The sequence below is a fragment of the Delphinapterus leucas genome, chromosome 10, assembly GCF_059928025.1.
Source record: "Delphinapterus leucas isolate spDelLeu-1000000601 "Yukka" chromosome 10, BTC_Dleu_Yukka2, whole genome shotgun sequence".
In the NCBI taxonomy this organism is placed as follows: Eukaryota; Metazoa; Chordata; class Mammalia; order Artiodactyla; family Monodontidae; genus Delphinapterus; species Delphinapterus leucas.
In genome coordinates this window covers 86093915-86114595 of record NC_143138.1, presented here as the reverse complement: position 1 = coordinate 86114595, position 20681 = coordinate 86093915, and the positions used below count along the sequence as shown (strand labels likewise).

The window sequence follows — 20681 nt, the reverse complement described above, 5'->3', positions numbered from 1 at the left end:
TTCCAAAGACCATGTGGAAGCCTGCTGGCCTTCCTCTTCAGGTCCCGTTTCTCATCTGAGTCATCCTCACCTCTCTGGCTGATTGATGGGCCTGGGGGAGCATTAATAACTAGTCTTTGGTAAGGAGTCAGTGGTTTGCAGAGTATATTTATTGCAGGGAGGGGAGGGCACATAGTGGACACAAACCTTGGTAACCATTTAAATGCCCAACAGTAGGAGTTGCTTTTTAGGAAAACTAATGTGCTATCCCCAGAAAGGATACACTGACCGGGGAGAAAGTCTAGAAACTGGGAGATGAATGCACAGACTGTTCCTTTCAAGCAGTAGCTGTTGTATACCCAGTTCATGTACTGAACAGCTCCTGGTGATGTGTCATACATATGGCTGGCCGTGGGCACACAGCAGAGCAGAACAGGGGCCTGGCCCTCTGGGACCGGATGCTCTGGTGTGGGATGCGCTAGGTCAGTGCGGCTGGGACACGTGCTGGGAAGGAAATGATCAGGGGTGGAGGCGACTTGCTGTAGAGCGGGAGGCTGGGGAAGAGGCTGCCCGGAAGGCCTGTGTGGGAGAAGGGACAGCTGTGCAGAACAGAGGGGCTGGAGGTTCAGGAGAGGAACCAACAGGGGCCGATGCCTCAACGCTGCCACAGACTTGGAAAGGCAGGAAGGATCCAGAAGATGCTGAGGTGAGCCCTGGCAGCCACCGGAAAGTCTGAGCTTTTTCCCAAGAGCTGTAAGAAGCCAGTGGAAAACTTCAGACATGGTCAAATGGGTGTTTGGGGACAATTGCTCAGGCTGCTGTCCCACAGCGGGTTGGAGGGAGGCTGGTGCCGGAAGCAGGGAGACTAGTGTGCTTGGCTGGACCTCAGCAGGTGAGGCCCGAGGGCGGGTGCCACCCCTGGGAATAAAGAGGAAGACCAGTGCAAGGGCGGGAAGACAGGACAAGGAAGGACTCTGGGGCTGATGGGTGGGCAGGGAGGTGGAAGGTGGGACAACCGAACCTCAGTGCCACAATTTCCAAGCCCAGTGACTGGGAGGACTGCCGTCTCCTCATCAGAAGGGCTTTAATAAGTGCTCTTTCCCTTTGCCCTCTCTTTTCCACTTGCAACCCTGAACCAGACCTTCGGGGGTCTTTTAGATTCTGTAACATTGCTTGAGCTTTTTCGATGTGCAGCTTGCAGGGTGCCTTAGACATGTTTTCTCATGCATGCCTCAAAGCAGCAACAAGAGGGAGCTCTTGTTATTACCTCTTTGTTCCACAGGAGAAATCTGGAGCTCAGCAAGGTGAATAAAACTTCCCCGGGTCACACAGCTTACCTGGGGCAAGGTCTTGGTGAAGGCAGGATTCAGTCTCACTAAAGCAATCACTCTCACACCACACTACAGTCTCCCCTTACACCCCCAGGGTCCCAGAGGCGTTTCTAGTCTCCCCCACCCCTCCTAGCCTTGCCCTGGGACGGACCAACCGCAGCCCTTGCCTTTGCTGGAAGTGTCTGTCAGGGTCTGTGCCCCTGGCCTGTGCCTCCAGGCCCAGTATCTGGGGAGACAGGTCTGCCATCTAGTGGCCACTGCCTTCCTTTTTCCTCCGAGCTTTTAAAAGAAAGGAAAACGTCGGGAGTTTCCACATACAAGACAGGCCTGCATATTTATAGCATCACACCCTGTAAACAGGAAACTTTTCAGTCTTAGAGAAGGAGCCCAGTAACATAAACATAGCATATTGCCAATGAGTTTCTCCACCCATTCAACAAACACTTAAATAGATATATGTATTGTGTGTGTGTGTGTGTGTGTGTGTATCAAATATTCATTCCACTGCAAAGTGTGCTTCCTGAAATAGGGATTTCTTTTGTCTGTATTGCTCGCTAATGAATCTCAAGACCCTAGAACCGTGGCATTTACATAGCAGACATGCCACAAATATTTACTGAAAGTGGAATAAATGACTGCTTAATATTTACTGCATCTTTACTGTATACCAGGCACTTGATGTGTACGTTTTCTCATTTAATCCTAATGACATCTCGAGAGGTAGGGACTATCAGGATACCCATTTCTTAGATGTGGAGACAGAGGTGCAGAGGGATAAGAAGCTTTCCAGGTTTGGGGAGAACTGGCTTTTGACTCAGATGTTCTGACTTTAGAGACCCTGTGTTTCATACTGTGCGGAGTGCCCCTTGTGTGCCAGGCCTCCTGTGCAGAATTGCCACCGTTTAGACGAGCGGTAGAAATACCTCCTGGGGACCACTTGCCATTCCCCTGCCACGTTTTGTCTTTACTGAGTGAAGCTTCCCTTTCCACAGTGCTGTGACAGCAGTAAACGGAGTGAATTCAGGAAAGGCTGGCTGTCCAACGAATCCCTGTCACTAGCTAGCTCTGTGGCTGTGTCACCTTGTACAGTGGCCCTGAACCTCAGTCAAAGGAGGAGACTGAGTTCGGATCCCTGCCTTCCCTTGCAGCTCCAACATTCTACTGTTCCTGTGACTCCCAGGGAGCCGGATGTGAGTGGAAGACAGAGGACCACTTGTTACTAGGCAACCAGTACCCACCTCACCCATGTTGCCATGGTGATGATGAAAGTCTGGCCGATGGGATTACCAGCTCCTGTTAATTGCATATAAAAGCTGAAGGTCTCCGTCTCTTTCTTGCTTGCTCTCTCCATCTTACTTTCTTGTTCTTCTAGGAACTGTGGAGAGAGCTCCTCTCCTCCATCTGCAGTGTCCCTGAGGCAGCCATAGTGCAATGGAAAGCAACTAGAAATGGAGACTGGCAGTGCCTCTGAGTAGCTGTGTGACCTTGGGCAGGTTACTCGGCTTCTCTGGGCCTCCATTTACCCATTTGGAAAATGAAGGTGTTGGAGTAGTGGTCCCTGTCTAAGCCTCTTCCCGGCTCTCAAATCCTTTTTGATGCCTAGGGAGCATGTCAGGGGAGCAGACCACACTGTTACTAGGCAACCAGCAGGCACCCTGCCCAAGTTGCCTTGGTGACTGGATGCTGGAAGGGAGGGGAGTAGCTGCTGCAGCTCACTGCTTAATTATTTATGAGTGCCTCAAGTCTTTTTTGTTGCTTTCATTGCTAGGGGCTGTGGGGTCACCTTCTCTTCCTCCCTCCTGCCGCCCCAAGCTGTCTGAGTTGCGTGTTATGCAGTGGGAGAGCACATTGGCCTGGATCTCAAGCTACCCACGTTCTAGTCCTGCCTGTGTTATTTCCTAGAGCTGTGGCCTCGGGTAAGTCACCTCACCTCTCTGGGCCTCAGTTTCTCCATTTGTAATATGATGGGTGTGCATAGGTAATCTCCAAGTTCCCTTTCTACCCTGAAATTATTGGAATTCCTGCTGCCCAGTTGCAAAGTGGGAAAGATGAGGGGAATTTTCCTCATTTATTATCTTCTAAGGGTGATTCTGAAGAGTGATAACAAGAGTTAAGTCTCTTACACATTTCAGACAGGAAGGGAACGAAAGTAATGCCCATTGTTCCCTCCTTGCTTCTCACCTTAGTCATGTTGCCTGACTTCTTTTATTAATCTTAAGGTGATTTAAGTTTTATATTTTTTGTATATCACCTGCTTCCAAAATAGATTTGAGGGGTTCACGGTATAAGATGCACACGTGCAACTGGATCATTAACATAAAATAGGAATATATAACATAAAAATAGTGATGCTTTTTCATTGGTTAATATTGATGTTGTGATGGAACAGCAGATGTGATTTCGAGCATCCTGGAAGCCAAAGCAAAAAGAGAGGGAGGTACATAATTGATATTCAATAAAGACAAATTGCCTGACTGTTCCTAGTTCTAAATTCTGCAAGTAATTTATCATGTGGTGCATACTCTCTTTTAGAAACTGCAGATAAAACTTTTAAAATATTCCTTTCTTGCTGAGAGTATTGTCACAGAACATAAGGGAGAAGCTAAACTTGACAGTTTGACTAGTTCTAATCAATAGAAAGCAAAAACTCCCTTTCTACCAATGCCTTAGAATTTTATATAAAGATTAAAGATGTCACTAAGTGAATATAAAATTTCAGAATCAGCCATTATTTATAAATCAATTATATATAAATGCATGTAACCATTTGCATGGTAATTTAGCAATGTAATTTAGCAATTTTAGACACAGGCAAAAATTCTTCTTCTCCAAACTTATTCTGAAATAAACTTGTGCAGTTGAGGAAAGACATTAAATATAAAAATGCTTATGGTAGCATTATTTATCAAAGAAAATGACTGCAAACCAAATAAATCTTGAGGGCTAGTGAATTAAATTACATTACTTCTTTAGAATGGATTACTTTGCAGTCCTTAAAAAGAAGTAGATTTATATGTTTTGATATGAAAGTCTTCAAATATATAATGTCAATTAAGATAAGGAGGGGCGGCAGTGGTATAAAATGCTTCTATTTCTTTATAAAAGATATAGGTAGTAGGTATACAATTTATATTTGTAGATATATGCCTTTACAGGCATACTTGCATTTTTCCGGAAGGAAACTGTTAACAGTGGTTTCCTCTGGGCAAGAAGACTGATAGCCTTGGGAGGGAAGGAGACTTACTATTCATTTTCTTATTTTTACTATGTGGACCTGTTAGTTTTCCAGCTAGAGAGGCAGTAGAGACTGGCAGTTAGAAGCCTAGACTCTGGAGCCTGAATACGTATGTTCCAATCCTGGCTCTCTCACTAACTGGGTAACCTTGGGGTTAATTTAACTTCTCCACTTCTCATCTATTAAATATGCTAATAATAGTATCTTCCTCATTGGATTTTGTGAGGATTAAATGAGTTAATAAGGGTAAAGTGCTCAGAATAGCTTAAACACTGCCATATATGCATTTTCTGGAAAAAATAAAAGGAGAAATTAACCAACCCCAAAAATGCATCCAACCGAAAGCACCCCTTGTATCTCAGAGGTGGAAGGGCTTTTAAATATGTCACTGCTTCCAGCATCATACGTTGTATCAAAATTACGTTCGAAGCAGGGATAGCAAAGCAGCGGTTTTGTTTTCATTGTGGTCATTTTATCAGAACTTGAATACCTTTTAGGGAAGGCACCTACCCTGGGACTCATAACAGGGGTTTACAATGCCTGTGAAACCCCCGAACCCATCTAGTTTTGTAGCTCCTCTTCTAGTCCATCCCGGAGTTGCTCAGGTTAAGAGCGGAGTGTATGCTAGGCCACGGAGAAAATCTTTGAGGAGACAGAACTCTACATCCACAGCTGGTAAAGGCCAGAGAGGCACTATCCAGAAATTCAAGCTTAAGGAGGGTGTCCATGTCCACGCCAGTTATGACATGTGTGTTCACATGCCCTCCTGCGTCTCCTTTTCTTTTGAAAGAGAGAATGATAGACACTTGCCAAGGGGCGGTGCTAGGAGGCTCAGGAATCTTAATGGCCATAGGGGCTTCCTCCGTATTCAAAGGTGCAGAAAGCGGAGGGCTGGGTTCCTGATGCTCAGTTTCCTCCTCCTTCCTTGTGGGTGCTTTGGGGCAAGTGTGGAGACCTTGGGCTGATTTTGGGCACCCTCATTTAAAGTTGGTCACACTCGGGGCACCTGGTGGCCCCTTCAAATCAGCTGAGTTAGGAAACATGCAAAACTGACCTGTAACAACTTCATCCCCCGGTCAGTGGTCCTGGTTCTGTCTGTCTGACCCTTTCTTTCTGCACTCTTGGGCACTCCAGTCTCTATTCATTTGGCCAGCGGTTCCCCGGGCATCTGTCTCTCACATCCAACTGTGCTTCCATCTGCCCTTCCATCCCTCCACCCCTCCTCCTACCATCTGCCAGCTTTCCCACCCATCCTTCAGACTGCTGGTATGTCTGTCCACCCCTCCTCCCCTCCCACCATGTGGGTCTGAGACTCCATCCACTGGACCATCCATCCCTCCATCCCTCCATCTTTCTGTAGCCCACCCATACGTCTTGCTCACCGCCTGTCTGGCTGCAGAACCCACCGCTTGACCCTTCCTCTGTTCCTCCCACCCCTGTAGCCTGGAATCCGTCCCCGCCGCTGCTCTGCCTTCCCCCAGACCCGCGAGTCCGTCAGTCCCCGCACGCTGGGTCGGTGCCTGCGCCGAATCGGCCCCCCACTCGCGTGGGCAGTGCTTTTGTTCGGCGGCCCCAGGCGGCCCGGGCCCGGGCGGCCCGGCGGCGCGGCTCCAAGGCCGGGCGGGCGAAGGGCCGGGCCGGGGCGGGGCGCGCGCGGGGCGGGGCGGGGCGGCCGCGGCGGGGCGGGCGGGAGCCTGGGTGACTCAGCCGCTGCTCGCCCCGCGGTCCGTGCGTCCGCCGGTCTCTCAGGCGGGGCGGAGAAAATGGCGTTGCCCCCGGCCGCCGCGCCCCCCTCCGGGGCCCGGGCAGCACCGGGGCCCCGCGCCGCCGCCGCCACCGCGACCGCGCCGCCGCTGGGCCTGCAGCAGCTCTCGGAGCTGCGGCCCGAGCCGGGTGGGGTCCCGCTGCACTCGCCCTGGACCTTCTGGCTCGACAGGTGAGTGGGTCGCGGGGCTCGCCACCGCCGCCGTGCGCCCGCCGGGCCTGCGCCGCCGCTTTGTCTCGGGGCCCACATCCCCCGCCCCGCGCCGGGTGAGCTCGGGCGGCCCGGCCCCCAGCCCCGGGCCCCGGGCGCCGGCCCCGCCGCGCGAGCTCGCGCAGAGCCGGCTCGGAAGCCGAGGGTTTTGGGCCGACGCGAGCGGCTGTCGGGCGGCCTCGCCTCACGGCCGGGAGAGAAAACACGCAGTCGCCAAAGTTTCGGCAGCACTTTTTCTCTTTCTTTCCTTCCGTAGAAGAAACGCCAGCGGGCGGGTATCCTGGCTGGGCAGGGGGAGATGCTGGGCCTGTCGGGGGTGATCGGCCCTCGCTGTAAAGTGAGGCGAGTGATGCTGTCCTGGTCACCCCCCACGGGGCTCTTGGGGAACTCGGGACACGACCCTCGCCGTGACAGCGCTCGGGAAGGTCGACCAGCCCCCTGGGAAGTGTGCGGAGGTGGTATTACTATGGCACAGCGGGCGCCTACCCCCGTCCACCGATGCAGCCTTTGAAATCTTTCTCATCCACTGGGCAGCTATTTCTTGAGCACTTACTGTGGACCCACACGCCTGCTAGGCGCTGGGGATTCAGTGGTGAGCCCTGCCTCACCTTGTTGGTAAAGTGGGGACAATTATAGCTTTCTCAGGGGACAGCTCAGGTACCTTCTCAGAAATGCCTACATGACTGCCGCATCTAAGTTAGCACCCCTCCTCCCTCCCTTCACTCATGTCCTCCCTGTTTTTCTTCATAAAGTTCATAATGCTACTGAGTTGTGCTGTGTAGGAAACTGTTTATTTTTCCATCTGTCTCAATCCCTCAACATTTCCCCCTCTGTTACGGGCCTGTGAGCAGGAACTTGTGTCTGGCACCTAGTAGGAGCGCAAGAAATTTTTGACCGATGAATAAATGGATGAATTGCAAAGTTCCTTCGTAGTATCTGTCACCCAGCCGGTGCCCAAGGATGACACTTCAGGGTTGTCCCAAGAGCTTATGGAAGTTTTGATGACACTGTATCTCAATGGTTAATTGTTAGGGAGGCATGGGTGTGTCCGTTTGCTGTGAAATTTACTCAGTAGACGCAAATCTGTTTTTTGTTTGTTAGTTTGTTTTGGTTTTTGTTTTTTGGTTTGTTTTTTTTTTTGCCTTACACGGGCTCCTCACTGTTGTGGCCTCTCCCGTTGTGGAGCACAGACTCCGGACGCACAGGCTCAGCGGCCATGGCGCACGGGCCCAGCCGCTCTGCGGCATGTGGGATCCTCCTGGACCGGGGCATGAACCTGTGTTCCCTGCATCAGCAGGCGGACTCTCAACCACTGCACCACCAGGGAAGCCCGCAAATCTGGTTTTTAAAAGCCTTGCGTAAAATACCTGCAAGAATTTTAAAAAGTAATATTCATCTTTTCTTAGGGAGACAAGCTCATTCCTTTCTTCCTGTTGGAATTAGCACCCATCTACAAGAACTGACACTTGGAGTCATTGTCTTTTCTGGGGACACAGAGAAGTTGGGGGGTGGGTAAGATACAGTGAGTCTGTTGGGTTTTTTTTATTTTTAATATTTTCACTTTAGTTATGAGATGCTAAGAGCGTTTTACTGTCAAAACAAGAATGGTTTTGGCAAATTGTAGCAGAATGAAATCATGTGTGTCTTTGTTTTCAAAGGTGTGTTGTAATTGCTATTACCTGGTATCTGTTTTCAAGGTGTTAAATCTGGACCTCTGGACCATTGGATACTGGTGGGCTGCTGGAAACAGTATCAACAGAGTGTGTTTAAACAGGTCAAAAATTAGTCTCCTTACAGGCACAACATTTTTAAGAATGGTCTAAGATACTAATACTATATAGCAACACAACTTTTAAAGAATATCTGGTATCTTTTTTTTTGGAAGCATAGTTGATGTACGATATTATGTAAGTTACACAGTGGACAATATAGTGATTCATAACTTTTAAAGGTTATACTCCATTTATAGTTATTATAAAATCTTGACTCTATTCCCTGTGTTGTAAATATATCTTTGTAGCTTAACACAACTTTTAAAGAATATTTAGTATCTTTTAAGTTAAAACCACGGTAACTCCAGTGAGGACAGACTATAGCCTTCCTACTGTGTGTTTGCACATTTTTGTTCTCTGAAAGCCAGTAATCAAATGAAACATGTTACTGCCACCATGTCCAAATCTTCAACAGAAGTGGCTGTATTAATTTAGAAATAATATTTAGTTCCAGCATTGCACATATGAATTCATTTTGCCTGATCCGTCATCCCATAGCTACTATTGAACTTTCTCCACTTCTCTGGAGGTGCAGGGTGCCCCTCTTTCCCTCGGAGTTGTGAACACATTGTGTTCTAGAGGTTCCCTTGTATCTTTTTCCCCCCCCAGAGAAACAAGATTGTAGAGAGGGTGGTAAGGCTCTCAGGAGAGCCCTCCAAGGGCAGCCTTCACCTCAGGTAGCTGATGTCTGCCGCCTATGACGTCAGTCTTGAGAACCACACCATCCAAAGGTCTCCTGCTACTTGAAAGTCTTTGGCACCTACCTCTTGGCCTGTCCTACCTTCCAGCCTACTCTGTGACGGTGAACAAATGTTCTAGCCTCACTAGGCCTCACTTGCATGGTTTGTGAAATGGGAATAAATAATCATAGGATATTCTGAGGGCTACATGAGCGCTATGAATGTAAAATACCAACAAGTGTCCTAGCATAGAATACGTGTACAGTAAATGCTAACTACTAAAATTGTTATCCAGTGCTCCCTGATTACCACCCGTTCGCCCATCAGTGGTTCCCCAGAGCAACTTGTCTGAATTCAGTGTGAGGAAGCCAGCATCCTAATTTATTCCCATCATGGATGAATTTGAGAGTCCCCCCAGTAGAGTTATTTGCAGTTTCAGTAGTAAACTCCAGTAAGTCTTTATTTGTTTTGTTTTTTAATTAGACTTTATGGCTAAGGATTCAAACATTTGGGGGATAATTTTGGCTGGGGGTGTAGGATGAAGAGTTTTCCTCCCCTTTTCTGGCTATGTAAAACTCGGACCTGTCTTGATTCTTGGAGGCCACTCTTGTTTGTGTGCCTCTGACTGCTTTGTTTTCATCTCATGATGACCCTCCCCTGTCCTCTTAAGTTTTATGCATGGGCTCAGTGCTCAGGCCTCTTCTCTTGTTCCCATCCACACCAGTGATCTCATCCAGTCACAAGGCTTTCAGCTGCGTCTGTACACTGGTGATTCCCAAAACCTTACACTCATGCATCCAGCTCCTCCTCTCCGTCTCCATGTGGATGTCTAATACACATCCTTACTCAACACGTGCCAAACCACTTCCTCGGCTGCCGTCCCCACCTTGTCTTCTTCGTCTGTGTCATTTCAGACCAGAGCAGTTTACAGCCACCCCATCCTTCCAGTTGTTCATCGCCCCCCCGCCAAATCTTGGAGTCATCTGTGATTCTCTTCCTCTTCCTCCTTACCTCCCCCTCTTTTCTATCCCCTTCCCCATCCTTCTTCCTCCTGCTACATCCGTTAACAACAGATGCTATTGATTCTACGCTCAAAATGCATCTAGCATCCAATGTATTCTCACCACCTGCATCCCAGACCCTGGACCACACCACATCTGTCACCTGGATGAAGGCAAGAGCATCCTAACTGCTCTCCCTGCTTCTGCTCTTGCCCCATACAGTTCATTCCCATCACAGCAGCCAGAGCGGTCCCTTTAAATACCACAGTTCAGACATGTCACTTCTCTGCTCCCGGGTCCTCTGCGAGCAAAAGCCAGAGTGCTTATCGTGGCCCGTGAGACTCTGCAGTATGTCCTGCCCCTGCCTGTTACACCTTTCTCCTGCTGTCTCTCTGTCACTCTCCCTACTGCACAGGCCCTTCTGGCTTGCTGGACCCCTTGCTCTTTCTCCATCATCCCAAGCATGGGCCTTTGCCACTGGGGGTCCTTCCTCCTGGGATGCTCTTCCCTCAGTCACCTGCTGGGTCTGCGCTTCCCTTACTCCCAGTCTCCGCTCGAATGTCATCGTCTCAGCGAGACCTTCCCTGACCATTGATAGAAAATGACCTGCATCTCCTGACACATTCCCCGAGGCCCTGCTCCTGCTTTGTTGTCTCTGTAGGGTTAGCACTGTTCGTCTGTCTTCTCTCTCCAGAATGTCCACTTCCCAGGGTTCTTTTCCCCACCACTCTGTCCTCAGCTCCTAGATCAGAGCCTAGGACAGCTCAGCCCACACTAAATATTTAGAGGGCTCTTGAATTCTACCCACAGTGACTTTCCCTTCTCCTGTGGCGGCTGGTTTTACTCTAATTATCAGTTGCAAATCTGCATCCTAGCCCTGACCTCTCTCCTGAGTTCTGGACACACATGACCTACCCTGTTACGGTCAACACCAGCACCATCCTACCTGGAATCCCCTTCTGTCTCACGTACCCTTCCCCGTCCAGCTCTGTACTTGACGTTGCTCCAAGGCTAAGCCGTCCCGTCCTCTCCGTGTCCCTCCCTCTGCACATCCTGGGCCCCTCCAGCCCCAGTCACACTCTCTAGCGTCCTGCTCCCAAGCTTGTCTCTCCCCAAGCCTCCCCGACCTGGGCTCACAGCTTAGCCTTCTAAACTACGCCTGGTCTCGTCGTTCCAAAACTCCCCTGCCCCTCTCCTCTGCCAGGGCAGTGGATTTTGACTCTGTCTCTCACCACCTAAGGGTGCCTCTGTTGTGGGGTTGTGTGCTCCAGCCAGGTGGAATTGTGGGTCTGCACCCCTACCTTTACCAGCAGCTCTGACTGACTTTTGTGGTAGAAACTTCTGTATTGCTCTTTTTAATGTGAAACCCACCTCCTTTTCAGCTTCATCACCTATGTCTCCCCAACTCCATTATACCGCTCAGTCGGCCCATTCTCTCTGGTAACAACAGCAAACGCCTGGCCCTTCTGTTGGATAAACCATGGACTTGCCAGCCTCTGAGATTTGTCTTGTGAAGTTCCTTCTGCTCGGGTTGCCCTCCTCCCCTTCGTCTACCTAAAAAGCTGCCACACATCCTTCGAGGCCTTCTTGAGTTGCCACCTCTATAATTGTCCTTCAGAGCGCTTGGCCCAGGCATGATTAAGCCCACCTCCTTTGTGGTCCTACCGCATTTTTATAGCCTGTATTTGTATTAAGGATCGTTAATTCCTCCTCCCTCGCTCATGACCACGAGACACACAACTGCCTCGCGTCTGCTCCCGGAGTGCGCCTTGGTGTGCAGGGGAGGTACCTAGTGAGTATTTGTGCTCTCGTGTTTTGAATCGCAAAGGTGGGCCCTCACTACGTGGCCCACCGACCCCACCCCATCAGGACTTAGCTCCGCCCAGTCAGCGTTAAAAAATACAGGCTCCTGTCCCTGCCCCAGACCTGCTCCGTCAGACCTCTGGGGTAGAATGTGCATTTGGAACAAATGCCTCAGGTGCTAAAACTTCACAGCTGCTGCACTGCCTGTTGATGAGATTAACGGAACATATTAGTTGCCAGTCACTGTTGTAGGTACTGAGAGTGCAAAGATGACAACATGGGCCTGGGCCTCCCAGGAGGTCACACACCATCTGCTTCAGTGGCATCAGTGAAGAGTTCGGCCAGGTACTGAATTCTAGAGGGACCCGCCTTCCAGGGTGGAGTACGTTCAAGTGTGTTCCAATGGTGTCTCCATAAGAACACGTCTCATGGAGGCGGGGTGGGACCAGGCTTGACAAAGAGGATCCGCAAATCATCCTTGTTCATCCCAGAGCGGCCTACTGGGTCTAGGTGAGGGCAGGGAGCTGCATGGAAGGCCGTAGGTGACAGGGAGAAAGTGGCTGGAGTTTCGACTTTTCCTACCCTTTTTCCCCATTCTTGCCGTTCTGAACCCACAAGCTCTCTTAATGGCCAGGATTTTATTTTTCGTAAGAGGCAAAGGCGTTCTGGCTACTTCAGGCAGGGAAAGGCCCTGACCTAGGGGATCACAGCCTGTCCCACTGTGGGTCAGTAGCTGCTTCATACGGACAGGCCTAAAGGTCCTAAACGTCCTCACTCAGAAAGCTTCCTGGTCCCTACCTGGTACTAGCTTCTCGAAAATACATTTTCCTGCTTTCAGGATTACAGAGGCCATTTCCTTATTTCCAAACCTAAGACAGCTGGCAAGACTTCAGTGACCTGGCCCTTCTTAGTTCCGTTGTCAGCTCTGAAACACTGTTAACACTTCTCTTTCACCCAGCCTTCGTGTACTAAAGGATTAATTAGATATCGAGATGAAAAGAGTCCCAGTTGCTACCGGCAAGGAGCTCACAGGCCAGGAGTGACAATAGACAAGAGAAGGGAAAAAATTCAAAAATCAAATAAACCTGCAAAAATAAAGCATTTAGATAGTTTCAATAGATGCACTATTAAATGTCATGAATAGGCCCTGGCCCGTTTTTGCAGGTGACCCTTTCTCAAACAGGAAGCTGGTGTAGCCACAAGCCACAGATCTATTTAAAAGTGATTAAAATGAAGTCATCTTTAATGGCGTGAATGATATACAAGGCACCCCCTTCATCAAGTATCTGGGCTCGTGCAGATTTTCTCTGTGGCAGCTGAGCCTGATGTTAGTAAATTCAACAAGACGACGGGCTTTTAGGAGACATATCCCCGGCTTTAAAATTTTCCCCGTTTAGGTTATTCTCTTGGCTGAAATGAACTGATCTCTCATATAAGGTGAAGTCATCATTCGTTTTTTCACCAAAAGTTTATTGTGTGCATGTGCCCTGGGCATGTCTATCCATAACTTGGCTATCCTGTAACATATGTAAAGTTTTAAACTTTTTTTTTTCCACTTTAACCTATTAATGTTCACAGCTGTTTACTTCAGTGCACCGGGCACTAGACTGGAGCTGTACATAATTATCCACAGAATCCTCACAGTACTGAAGTAGGCTGTACCAGCAACATTTTACACATGAGACAGCTGAGGCGCGGACAGGTAACTTGCCTGAGGTCACACAGCTAACATAGAACAGAAACGGGATTTGGAGTAAGGACTGTGTGACCCCAAAAAGCACTGGCATCCCTCACCCCAGTGAACACTGCTTCCCTGTGCATATGAACAGTGAATGGGACACAGTTCTCCCGTATTTCATATCCTCAAATATGGGAGCTGGGCAGGACTTGAGAGGTCATCTGGGCCTGCCACTGAATTTCTCAAATAAGGAAACTAGGGGCCAGTGTCACAGGAGATAATTAAGCCAAGGACCCCCTGCTTTCAAATTGGCAGAGAAAAAGAGAGCCCCACCTAAAACCCATGTTTAAGTGCCTTTATAGGATTGTCCTTCACATTTAATGATAACCCCGTCTTAATCATCTCTTTGGGTGATGAAAAAAATGCATCTGTGAAAATGATGATTTTTTTTACATTTTTCTGATGCTGCTGTCTATATTCCATTAGCTCTTATTTCCCGTTTCTTATGGTGATTTGCTTTACATGATATAAATCAACAAACCTCAAACTTTAATGTATAGACAAATCACCTGGGATTCAGCAGGAGTCAGGCGCGGCCTGGAGACTCTGCAGCTCTAACAAGCTCCCAGGTAATGCTGCTGGTTGATGGAATATAAGTGGCAGGGATGTGGGCAGGGTTTGGGGAAACCTTTTCAGCTTCTTTCCTTTGTAGGACGCATCTCCAGAAATCCAGGTCCCTGGTAGGTGTTGCTGTGGTCTGCTAAGGAATGGTTAAGATAATTTCTGAGGTACTGACAAAGGCATCTGTCCCCGTGAATTTTATTCCTGAGCTTAGCCTGCAGCACCCAGGTGGGGTTTAATGGAGAAGGCACGTTTGGACTGCTGTGAAGTCAGGGTTGAGGGTTGCAAGGTGCAGCAGAGCTGAGAATGTATTTGGTGCCGCGTTGTGTCCGCAGCACCGAGCAGCGTAGGGCGTCCTGCTGGAAGTGATTAATCCAGGCTCCTGACAAAGAGCCGGGTTGCCAGGGACCCTTGGTTCAAGTACCAGCTCGCCTATTAGCCAACTGTGAGCCTTTGGGCAAGTCGCCACCCTGAGACTTAGTTTGCTTATCTGCAGGGTGGGGTTGCAACCGTTATTTACCTCACAGTGTTTAATTAACGATGCATGCATGTAGCACACGATGTGTGATCTTTTCACCTACTGGGAGCACAGTAAGTACCTCTTGAATAAGAGAGAGGATAAAAATGCTTTGAAGCATCTCAGACTCAAGTTGAGCTAAATGAGTTCTCTCTTGGCAAGATTCTCAGGAACCTGCTTTAATGAACAGATAAAGATGATTTGTAAATAACACATTGAATTATTGCATGCAAATGGTGGTTACGTGCCTGGAAACCGTTTAAGTTGAATAGTTGGTCCAACTTATTGAACTTCCTCCCTTCTCCTAATTCCCCAAATGAAAAGGGATTTTAACCAGTTTTGCATAGAGAACCTTAAGATGCATTTGCTCTAGTTCCGTGATTACGTTGAAGGCACACAGGGGCTCTAGAGAGCTGGACTTGGGGGTTTTGTAACGTTAAGAGCTCCCCTGACATCTGACACTAATCGTCTATCTGGCGGACCTCGGAGGACCCCTCCCCACTCCTGCCTTAACCATAACAGCTTCTGGATTCGCTAGGTCCAAGTGGAAGCAGCTCCTGGCAGCTGCGGCCTTAAGCCCAGAGACACTGGCACCGGATGGGCCTTCTTTCCTGAGGATGGACCCAGGGGTTTCTCAGCTCTGTGTCACTCTCACAGACTTCTTGGGATTTTTGCCCTCGGTCCCACAGATTAGAAAATGTGCTTGGTGTCTCTTAGTTGTGATGGCTTCCCCCTCTGTTCCTCTTGTGCTCTTGCTGCTGCCGCTGGTGACGACAGCCACTGTTGCTTGTTAGATGCCAGTTGCTGTGTAAACACTTTATGTGCCTTAGCTCTTGCAGTCTAAGTAGGGATAGAGACCATTCTCAGAAAGGGGAAGCGAGGGTCAGGAGAGTAAGGCTTGGCACACAGCGGGTGGCTGGCAGAGCTGGAACTCAGTTCTGTCGATTTCAAAGACCATCCTCTCAAGCCCTCTGCTTTCCTGCCTTCCTGCCACAGCCCAGCTTGGCTTTTGTTTGGTAAATTATCTGCCTCTCATGTCCAGCCTCAGAAAATGATGACCTGTAAATGCGTTCTTCCCGAATTGTGTTCCTTGTATCACGTTTTGGGGTATCGTTATTGCCAAGGGTTCTGGTGGCGTCTAACCCTGTCCCGCGTCTCTGCTTCTGCCCCCCAGCCCCTGCCCCCCCCCCAGCAGTGTGGCTAAATGAGTGGTGGTGGTGGAGGAGAGAGTGAGTGGCAAGGGCAGTGGGTGGGCCCAAGGATGGAGTAGATAACCTAAGAAGGGCTGAGAGGGGGATTTGGCAGAAGATGTGCTATCTGTGACCACCCATGCTCACAGTGACTGCTTGGTGTTTTACTGAGAAGCGTCCTCATCCAAGAGGAAGATCGTGGGCATCAGAGCCAGAGAGACCAGGGAAAGAACCCAGATCTGCTCCTCAAAAACACGCTCACTGAGTTTGTTTCTTAGTCTGTAAATGGAGATAATGATACCAACCTGGCAAGCTTGCTGTAAGGATTAGAGATCTATATGCAAACCCCTCTCATATAGTACGTGCTCAGTAAAAGGAAGCCATTACTATATTACTATCATTAAATCAGAGGGGAAACTCCTAGTGGAACATTTCAAACTCCTTAACCTGATCCACCAGGAGGTGTTTCTTGTTCCACTGCTGTGTTCCCAGCTCCAGCTGTGTACTGTGAGAGGGTGACATAGTATTCAAAGAATGTGAAAGTAGGTCCTGATTCCTTGGTTCAGCGATTGTCCACAGCTTTGGCCGTATAGCCTTCCAGGAATGGATACATTCAACGTTATATTACTGGTATATTCCTCCCTCAACTTTCTCTCACACTTCCTGCCTCCCAGGCCAACAAAGAGGAACCTAAACATTGTTTCTTTGCCTTCAGGAATCTGGGAAATTCAGAGAGGCAGGGGTGCCAGTTCTAGAGCATACGCTTCATGAGGACAAGGGCTTCGTCTCGAATGAGCACTGCTGTCTCCTCGTCAGCTAAAAGAGGTGTGCAATGAATCTTTGGTGATTAAATAGACTATAGGTCTTCTTAGGCTGTTTGTTGCACATGTACGGCAGGGTTTCTCAGCATGGACTCTTGCCATTCTGGACCTGATCACCCTTTGTTGTGGGTGCTATCCTGTCCAGCCCTGGCTTCTGCCCACTGCATGCCAGCAGCACCCCTCAAGTGGTGATAGCCGGAAATGTCTCTGGATATTGCCAGATGTCTTCTCCTCAGAGGCCCCATCACCTCTACCTAGATGAGCACCCTTGGTCTGCAGAGAGAGGGTTTGGTTAGGGTTCTGTTGAGAGGTTTGGGTTTGTAATGTGAAGGAAGCCAAAAGAATTTTTTAAAGATGTGAGAATGTACTGTATGTTTGATACCAGTAAAAAAAAAAAAAAAAAAAGTCTCTTTCACTGAAATCCACTACACACACTTCCCTCCCAGTTTCTGCAACTCTCTGTTAGAGGAACAGGGAAGAGAGGGTTGCCGGCTGCCTGCTTCCCGGGGCGGCAGCTTTGCCAGCAGCTGCCTGCACTGCTGCTTTAAGAAACGGTAACTGTAGATGGTACAGCTTCCAGTTCACCGTTGAATCAGCAAGTCCAGTACAGACTGACCTGTTTACAAGGCAGATCACTTAACGAATCTCGGCTTGTTTTCCCTTTTAAAATTGATTTTGTGGATATGGCCCTGTTCTGTTTGCTAAGGATGGCTGAGGTTCAGGCACGAGGTATAGGCTTTTTAGTGTTTTCTAGTGACTGTCTGGATCAGATTTGGCTTGCAGGAGAATGGCTTTCCTTGCGCTGGCCAAGCCAGCCAACGATTCACTACTGTCAGAAGTTCTGACAGTATTTTTCTTACTTTGACACCTGGATATACATAAAACTGTCCACCACCTGGAAGGAACCTTGAAAATTAGAGAATCCGACCTCCTTCATTAAGAAATGAGGCAACTCATGGCACAGGGAAATCACCTCGGTGCTTTGGGACCACCTAGAGGAGTGGGCTAAGGGGGGTGGGAGGGAGGGAGATGCAAGAGGGAGGGGATATGGGGATATATGTATATGTATAACTGATTCACTCTGTTATACAGCAGAAATTAACACAACACTGTAAAGAATTATACTCCAATAAAGATGTTTAAAAAAAAATTAGGCAAGTCCTTTTCCATAGAAGCTGACACATTTCCTTTCAAACATCAATACATCAGCATCCTAAGGTGTTAAGCAGAATAGAGCTATTGTTGAGCGTGATCCTGTTGGTTTTAGTGAGGACCTTCTCTGCCTTGATCTGATGGAAAGACTATTCGAAGAACATAACGTGGACACAATCTTGTATTAAAAGTAGGATTCAGCAAAAACGGCCGCCTTGATGAGAACACACCAAGAGTCAATTACAAAACTCCATTAAAAAATGTAAGTGTGTAGGGGCTTCCCTGGTGGCACAGTGGTTAAGAATCCGCCTGCCAACGCAAGGGACACGGGTTCGAGCCCTGGTCCGGGAAGATCCCACATGCCGCAGAGCAACTAAGCCCGTACGTCACAACTACTGAGCCTGCGCTCTAGAGCCCGCAAGCCACAACTACTGAACCCACGTGCCTAGAGCCTGCGCTGTGCAACAAGAGAAGCCACCGCAATGAGAAGCCCACACACTGCAACGAAGAGTAGCCCCCCGCTCGCCACAACTAGAGAAAGCCTGCGCGCAGCAACGAAGACCCAACGCAGCCAAAAATAAATGAATAAATAAGTAAATTTATTTTTTTAAAAAAGTGTGTATATGGCTTGACTGGACAGTTTAGCAGTGAGGGGTAAAGAGCAGGAAGTCTCAGGTCACCTGTATGCAAATCAGGTTTTTGTGTCCTGAGGCCACACCTTATCAGACCTCTTTAGGCACTGGGCTGCTGGGCTGTAAAATGGTAAGAAGTAATAATGACATCTGAATACGCAGGCTTGCGAGGATTCAGTGCTGTGATGAAGCTGACTTGCTGAGCACACAAGCAAGAATTCAGTCCATGCACGTCAGCCCCTGGCAGTGTTGTCCTACGAAGCGCTGCCTCCTTGTCTCATGCTAGAACCCTCCCTGGACTCTGGAGACTACAGAGGTTTCTTCAGAAACCTAGAGCAGTGAAACTGAACAGACCTAAATGACTTTGTATAATTACCGCCTGCACTAGAATATGAGTAAAAGACCAGAACGTGGAGTCAGAGGCGTTTGAAAAGAGGCATATAAAGCAAAGGTTTATCAGTGATATTTTTTTCTGGGTGAAATGGTGGTATTCTCATGTTTTATTTGCTTAAATTGACATCATGTTGTATGAGGTGAACACAAATTATACTCATGCTAAACCATCATAAATTGAATGGTAGCTTTAAAAATTAGTAAAAATTCGGGCTTCCCTGGTGGCACAGTGGTTGAGAGTCCGCCTGCCGATGCAGGGGACGTGGGTTTGTGCCCCGGTCTGGGGGGATCCCACATGCTGCGGAGCGGCTGGGCCCGTGAGCCATGGCCGCTGAGCCTGCGCGTCCGGAGCCTGTGCTCCGCAACGGGAGAGGCCACAACAGTGAGAGGCCCGCGTACCGCAAAAAAAAACAATTAGTAAAAATTCAAAATACACAGTTTTAAAAATGAAAAAGTGCAATGGACATTTCCTACCTTTGGATCCTTATACCACCCTGTCCCCCAACCCCATTAGGGAAAGAACCCTGTCTATATTCTGCTATATGCTTTGGGCAGCCAGGGGTATATCTTCTGGGCATATTTGGTGGAGAAGTCAGCTAAACGCTTCAAAGGAAGAAAAGTCAGTATTAGGATAAATGCCGGTAGATGATTTTCATGTAAAGGCAATAGACTGTTCACGTGAAAACCTACTCAGAAAAGGTTAAGGTTTGGGTTTTTCTTTTTTAGTTTTTTTCCCCCAATCCTTTTGTAATTTAAACCCCCCAGACAGCATAAAACCTGTATCAAATAGCAAATTAGTATCTATGTAAGTCAATACTGTAGTTCCCCGGGCAGTCCAGAGAGAGCGACGGATGCATCGTGGGTCAGACGCCACCGTCACAGGTGCTGACCCAGCGCCTCGCTCTTCATCACGTTCTGTAACGTAGCTACTTGAGGCTTCGGGTCTGGCGGTAGAATGCAGTCATGGTGGTTATTGTGGGTTTGCGTTTGTCAGACAACGTCCGGCACACTCATAATAACTAGAAAAGAGTTGTAAACCTGGTGCTTTGGGGAAGATTGATTAGTCAGACTCCACCTGCTCAACAGGGTCCCTTGTTTGCCTCCACACTAGTCCGTAATTATGCTTCCTTGTGACCTCCAGGCTAGGGAGCGGTGTTCAGAAATGCGTTTTTTATATCAGGTTCAACACCCAGGTCCATAATTCCGGGACTGTAGTCTGCAGAGCTCTGCCCCTGGTGTCTGATGCTTGCCCCACACCTGGGCCTAGCCCTCTGCTCTGCCATCCCCTCCACCTCTGAGCTGGCTCAGTTTTGTGCACATCTCTTGCCAGGAAGTTCACCGTCTTGAGGTCCCCTGGGGACTGTGTCTCGGAGGGTCAGTGGCTGGTAGAGAGCATTCCTTTTACAGATTCCAGACCCTGGTGGGTCAGCTGTGAGCTGGTGCTTGCCCCTCACCGCCAGCCTCTTAGTTCTTACAGCCAGACGTGGGGCTGTCAAGCATACTTGAGTTTTTCAACCTGAGGCCTGATGTAGCTGGACCCCAACATTCCTGAGCAAGACCTGCTAATTCAGTATAGGGAGAAAGGAAAGGTAGCAAGGATGGAGAGGCTTCACTTCTGCAGATTGAAGACACCATGTCCTGTTACCTCCAAACCCAGGACATGGTGCTGGGTGAAGCCCGTCTCAGTGGATGACTCCTCTGGTGAATAAGCTGGTAGTATGTTGCCATCTAGTGGAACATATGGCAAACTAAAGATTAATGTTCTCTGACCGCAGAGTTCAGCAGAGCTAATTAAATCAGCCCGAGAAAATAACGGAAAGTATTTTCTAAAGGCAGGTGTTTTGGAAACACGTGCAAATTCAAGTGAGGCGAAGGGTGACTTTTAGTAATCATGTTTTCTT

The 20681-nt window shown here is 48.7% G+C and overlaps 1 protein-coding gene across 5 annotated transcripts in view; it reads left to right on the top strand.

The window, feature by feature from the left end:
* Positions 1-6232: 6232 nt before the first annotated feature.
* The window catches only part of EIF4E3 (eukaryotic translation initiation factor 4E family member 3), a 320442-nt gene continuing 305993 nt past the window's right edge, over positions 6233-20681 (top strand). For 2 of the 5 annotated variants that reach the window (XR_016394486.1, XM_022572564.3), the window contains exon 1: positions 6233-6481. Coding sequence is in view for 4 of the 5 variants with exons in the window: in XM_022572564.3 (XP_022428272.2) it covers positions 6309-6481 (173 nt within the window). In the remaining variant the exon portion in view is untranslated. The remainder of the gene's footprint in view (positions 6482-20681) is intronic. The other 3 variants (XM_089918163.1, XM_089918162.1, XM_022572563.2) reach the window with 2 other exon arrangements.